The 6,480-nt window shown below is 42.7% G+C and overlaps 1 protein-coding gene across 1 annotated transcript in view; it reads right to left on the bottom strand.

Moving 5' to 3' along the window:
* Positions 1–1,307: 1,307 nt before the first annotated feature.
* The window catches only part of CDH20 (cadherin 20), a 199,324-nt gene continuing 194,151 nt past the window's right edge, over positions 1,308–6,480 (bottom strand). The window contains exon 12 of the mRNA XM_014454426.2: positions 1,308–2,879. Within this exon, the coding sequence (XP_014309912.1) occupies positions 2,374–2,879 (506 nt within the window). The 3' untranslated portion in view covers positions 1,308–2,373. The remainder of the gene's footprint in view (positions 2,880–6,480) is intronic.

Raw genomic sequence — 6,480 nt, 5'->3', positions numbered from 1 at the left:
GCCCACATTCAAATAACTTATTTTTTAGAGCCTAGTTTGGACTCCAGTTCATGGTTTTGCTTTTCTAAGTTTATTTTTACATCACATCTTACCTTTAAAGAGGATGTAAGAGAACTCCCTTTCATGGGAGGGAAGGGATAGTATGTTAAAGTTGAAGATAAGAATTGGCCTGGCTGTTAGTGAACCGCGTAAAAAGCATAAAGCATATCCTTCTGGCTCCCAGACCCACATCAGCCTTCTCACACATTTCTGCCAAACTGTCTTTTGTACTTGTAAAGAGATTCACAATACCACTGGATGGGTGGGGTGGGCCCCAGTGCAAATGGGCTGATAATCTAGTTTTGGTATGTTTGAGAGAGAGAGAGAGAAAGAGAGAGAGAGAGAGAGAGAGAGAGAGAGAGAGAGAGAGAGAGAGAGAAGGAGAGAGGCTATACACCAGAGTTGTCAAAGTGGGGTAAGGCCCAACAAGATATTGTTTAAGAAGTATTCCTAGTGATTTTACACACATGAAAAGTTGAGAACCACTACTATAACCATGACATGCAGAAAACTATTTTATTCACAATTTGTGCTCAATTGCAAGGAAAATTGTGTAAAATATCTTTTAGTAATAGGATGTCAAAGAAAGAAACATCCTATTATCATGTACCCATAATGCACTTGTTAAGCACCTACTGTATGCAAAGGACCATGTTAGCTGTTGTGGGGAAAGGGAAGATGAGTGATATATGGTCCCAGCCTTCTGTGAGCTCATCCAGTGTTGATAAGCTGTGAATATTTGGTATACATTTGTACATATTTGTTTGTGCATATTTGATTTGCCAATAGAACAGAAATATAAGCAGAGTGGCTTGTCTCATTGGTGGTTATGTATAAAACCCACTCACAAAATGAAAAATATGGAACCTGTGGACACAGACAATGGGGTAGTGAGGGCCTGGGGGAGGTGGGAGCTGACTGGAAGAGGTCAATGGGGGGAAAAGGGGACTTATGTAATACTTTCAACAATAAGATAAAAAAGAAGAAAAGAAAAATATGGGCGAAATTCACCACTGTATTGTGGATGTTCTCAAACCAGCTTTTGCTCATCTCAGGGATGGGGGAATAGTGTTCATGAAAGGCTTAATAGTTTGAATCATAGCTGTTCAGCTGTTTAGTGACTGAGCTAGAATGCACAGCCTCACACTTCTTCCCTCTTGCTTTGCCTTATGAATCAGTCCCAGGCCCAAGAACCTGAGGCCAGGACAGGATCACCAAGGCATCTTCTACCTGCTCAGCAATTAAACAAATTAGCGATAGACTCTCCCTTCTATTTAACTTTTATTAAAAGAAGTGCTAAGGTTCCGAGATGCAGTACATCATATTTATTACCAAAATTATTAACAAATATACAAAACTTATACATGTAATTTTCTTACATCCATTTATTCTCTATAATACTGATTTTTGTTCAAGTAGGTTATCTACAGTATGTAAACATCCCTTGGATTGACCTCACACAGATTAGGAAAGCCCTCTAACCCATGCTTTTATCAGATACTTCTTTTTATTTGGCTTTCATTTGTAGCATCTAATCTTCACATTTGGCACATGGAAGAGACATCTACAGTGCAAAAGAGGCAGGTTTTCTGGTTTCATTCTGAACAATTTTACAGGTGCACAGTGAAAGTGCTGAGAGAACAAGAGCACTCCAACTTGATGGAGTTCGATCGGTTGTAATGCCAACAACTCCTGTTTCAGCCATTAAACTGACGTGCAAAGTCAATGCCTCTTCCTTCTCACGCCCCCCCACCCCCACCCCCCATGCAAGGCTGATCTGCCTTCCCCTGTCTCAAAAGGGTTAAAAGAAATTCCATCCATCTCAGGACAAGTAGGTTAATTCCACCGGGTAACATTATTTTTTTTCAGTGTTCTTTTGTGTAGGTTGTTTTGTGCGGTTTGATGAGCCAGCAAAACTCTTAATTGGAAAATACAATAAAATAAAAAAGAACGTGAGAGTAGAGCTTTCTGTCTGCTTTCAACTGCCACCCTAAGATCAGAGCTTCTTTGTGGGGGAAAAGTGACAAAGGCCGTCGTGAAAGGCAAAGAAAAGCCAAGCTTGCCGCACTTAACCTTGGACTCCAAGCCTTTGAAGACAGTGTCCCAAAAGTTAAAAAAGAAAAAAAAGACAATTGGAGATTCTGCCCCCTTCTTCTTGTGTTTCCTTGTGTTTCTTTAATCTAACCAAGTAGTAAAGCTGATCCAGAAAGGATTCCGTTCCCCTGCTCACCCCCTTCTCATCCTCCAGCACAGTATTGCTAGCGTGGGTTGGTTGCACCTAGTCCGCGAAGCCTGCGCCTCGAACGCCAGGGTTTTGTCGGGCACCGGCTTCCGTCACCACAGGGAGGCTGGCCCCTCCGACGCTCCGTAGAGCTCGGCCAACTTCCGGAAGCGGGGCCCCCAGTCTGTGAGAAAGTCGAAGTTCTGCTCCGAGTCTGATGTGGCTGACTGCAGGGAGCTCAGCGACCCCGCCACCGAGCCGTCCCCCTCGAACATGTAGGTCTGGAGGGAGTCAAAGGGAGGGGCCCACAGGTCCATGTCGGCCTCGTAGAGCTTGGCCAGCACGTAGCTGTGGACGGTGCTGCTCACGGAGCACGTCTGAGGCACGTGGCGGGAGAGGCTCTCAATCTCGGGCAGCATGTCCTGCCGCGACTTGGGGGCGCCGCCCACCTGCGCCTCCCGCGGGTTCCACAGGGCCGCGATGTCGAAAGCCTCCGTGTCCTCCTCGCCGCCGCCCTCGTCGTCGTAGCGGACGATGTTCTCGTGGATGTTCTCGTCGTTGTCGATGATGTAGGGCTGTTTCCGGTGCCGCCTCATGGACAGGATCAGCAGCACCAGCACTGCTGGGGAAAGAGACAGGAAGTTAACCTGAGACGGTCTGGATTCACCGCGGGGAGGTCCAGCTTCTCAGCGGGGAGCCCGGAGACAGCATTGGTAGGTTTTAAACCACGGGGTCCACCTCGTTCTCACCTGTTCTGCGTGTTGGATTGAGAGTGCAGGCAAATGAAACCCTGTTTTCCCCAAGGGCTTCAACTAGAAGCTGCATGTAAAGCCTCTTTGCATCAGCTTGCCGCCTTGACGTGTGTGGGTGCGCATCCCCAGCTATCGCATATAAAATCCCGTCAATAAAGCTCAGAGCACCGTGGTCTGCCATGGAGTGTACGCTAAGGATCAGATCACGTCTTCCACTCTGTAAGGCTGGCTGTAAATTGTCTTATTTATAATGTGGAAACCTTATTATGTAAGTGGCACCCTGCTTTCTTACATTAGCAGCTCAATGGGATCCTATTATGTAAATATCACATGTGAATGCATTTGCATATAGGCTTATATGGTAAGTGTCAGCCAAAACCTTCACCTTTTTACACTTCCTCCAGAAAAGAGAGCACCTGACCACTGTTTTCCAATAAACTCAGTTCCTCAGAAAAGCCTTTCGCCAGTTGGAGAGTTGGTTTTGCCTTTCTGGAGCCAATGATATTGGTGGAAGGGAGGGAATGAACATGGCATTTTATATAATTCATCGTGTTATCAAAGAAGCACCACACTGTTACATGTGTGGTTGAAGGTTTGGATAAAATTTTATCCCAACAAATATATATATTTTTCCAGGATCTGTTCACTGAGGTTTAAAGGAGAGAGATAATCCCATTGAACTGTTTATCTCTGAAAATGTTTTCCAGGAAGTGTGTTGTTTTAGTTGTAGAATTACTATTGATTATTTTTCTGGTGTGCGTTGTTACAGCTAGTGAACAGGGACAGCTTGACAACACTGCAAACCCCTGTTTATCCAAGGGGGGAAAAAGAGTATATGCCCAGTGAGATAATGGATGGACTTAAAAAACTAATAATGCTTTTTAAAATTTGTAGAATGTGCTTTTTATAAATTGCAATTAATGATGTTAATACTTAATGTTTTCCCAAAGAGCTTGCGTGACAAAAGTACACACAGGAAACAATTAGATACTCTTGTATATGTGCAAAAATATAGCTCATGACTATAAGTGTGGGATTTCAGAGCGATGGACTAACACAGTGGTTCTCAACCTTCTGGCCCTTTAAATACAGTTCCTCATGTTGTGACCCAACCATAAAATTATTTTCGTTGCTACTTCATAACTGTAATGTTGCTACTGTTTTGAATCGTAATGTAAATATCTGATATGCAGGATGGTCTTAGGCGACCCCTGTGAAAGGGTCGTTCGACCGCCAAAGGGGTCGGGACCCACAGTTTGAGAACCGCTGGACTAACAGGACTCCAAGGAAGTGGAGGCTTGAACTGGGTATTGGAGGCTGGGGTGTGACTTGGATGGATGCAGATGGAAGAAATGGGATTCCAAGTGAACATGCTGTTTGTGGGATTCAATAAATAGTTGCTAAATTTACATATTTGTTAAGCACTGTGCCAATTCATGGGGAAGCAACGTAGAATGTGATTACTGCTCTTATAAACGTGACTCTAAGGAGATATAGACACTGATGACTAAGGCAGGTCTATCATAGGGTTTTAAGTGTTGGGAAGAGAATGCAGAGGCAGGGCTAGTTAATTCTTCCTAGGGCCTCAGAAAAACCTTCACACAGGTGACACTGGGATGGTATTTTAGAAAACACAGCTCAAGTGCCCATTAGTAGATGAGTGAATAAAAAAAGCTATGGTACATTTACACCATGGAACACTATGCAACAGTAAAAAAGAAGGCTCTCTTACCCTTTGAGACAGCATGGAGGGACCTGGAGAGTAATACGCTAAGCAAAATAAGCCAGTCAAAGAAAGACAAGTATCACATGATCTCACTCATATGGAATCTAATGAATAAAATCAACTGATGAACAAAATAGATCCAGAGACAGAGAAGCATGGAACAGACTGTCGAATCTCAGAGGGAAGGTAGGGGTGGATGGGTGGGTGGGAAGAGATCAACCAAAGAGCTTGTATGCATATATGCATAACCCGTGGTCCCAGACAAATAGTGTGCTGAAGGCTTGGGACAGGGGGCCGGGGTGGGCTAGAAGGGGTCAATGGGGAAAAAAAGGGACATTTGTAATACTTTCAACAATAAAGATGAAAAAATAATAAGAAATAAATAAGAAAAAGAAAGTGATAATAATAATAAAAAAGAAATCACTAGGAAGGAAAAATTAGAAAAGTCTTTGAGTATCTGCTGGAAAGAATTCTGATGGTGATGAAGAATTAGGTAGTTCATGGAACTGGTCCATATCTTGAAAATTAAAGATTCCTACATACTTATTTTTTAAGTAATCTGGTTTAAACAACAAGTATTGCAAAACCACATTTTGGTGAAAATGGTTCTATTTAGCTGAAAGGCTTCCCTAACAGAAGATAATCAGTTCTAGGGATGTTTATTCTTTGGGTTCTATATAGGCAAAGCACATAGGGCCTATGAGAGTTTTCTAGGAACTAGATACATACTTGAGATGTGAAATAAAAAATCTTGCAAAATTAAAATTATTTTGTTTATTTAATTGTCCACAAAATGCAGTATTTGTTTTGACAAATCAACTGTAATTTAATCTTACTCATTTTTATGAATTACTAGTGTCCTAGTGCACAGATTCGTGCACATTGAAAGGAAATCAATTAGAAGAAATATTTTAATATCGCTATTCACCCTTTCTCTATAATAGAACCAAATTCATGATCGACAATGACAGATAGAAACACATGTGTGTGATTGGTGCCAACGAGAGCTTTATATATATAGATAAACATGCTTAATTTCTGATTTAGCTAAACTTTTTCCAGCCCAGTGAAGCACCCCAACTTCTCTTTCAGGTAATTTTCAGCAACAAGCAGCAAATATCAACACAAAGCAGATTATTATTATAGATCATGCAGGGAGAACAAAGGGTAAAATATTTAACTGCAGCAGTGTTTGACTATATTCTGCGCAGTGAGAAAATCTGAAGTCATTTTCAAGGTCCACCATTTCTTCTTTTCAGTTGGGTCAAGTTTCTAAACTTTCTAAATCTCCATTTACCGGCTCATGAAAAGAAAATAGGATTCTACCAAGTCTCCTATCTACCTACTCCAGGACTTCTGTGAGGATCAAATGAGGTGAGGCACGTGAAAACGCTTCACAAACATTTGGTTAAAGTGTAAAATGTTTGCACCTGGCTATAAAGCAAGTCATGTTCCTGGGCTGAAGAAACTCTAAGGAGGCTAGTTGCTGGGGAGAGGAAGCTGGGTGTTGACGTCATTGCCCTGTGCCCACAGCAACCGTTTCTGGGCTGGGCTGAACTGTGGGTCACATTTTGTGCCATGGGGTTTTGGCCAGCATTGGCTGTGATTTGGTGGGGTATCGCTCTGGGGTGGCGGTGGGGCCTGTGTCACACTTGGAGGAAGCTGAGTGTTGCTTTGTTGGCGCCAAGTCCATGGTGCTGTTTCTTTGTAAATGAAACAATCGGACAGACACTTAGCTTTTA

This window comes from Myotis lucifugus, unplaced genomic scaffold (genome assembly GCF_000147115.1).
Source record: "Myotis lucifugus unplaced genomic scaffold, Myoluc2.0 scaffold_36, whole genome shotgun sequence".
Taxonomy (NCBI): domain Eukaryota; kingdom Metazoa; phylum Chordata; class Mammalia; order Chiroptera; family Vespertilionidae; genus Myotis; species Myotis lucifugus.
Note: the sequence above shows the minus strand (reverse complement) of the source record. Positions and strands in the feature narration are given on the sequence as shown.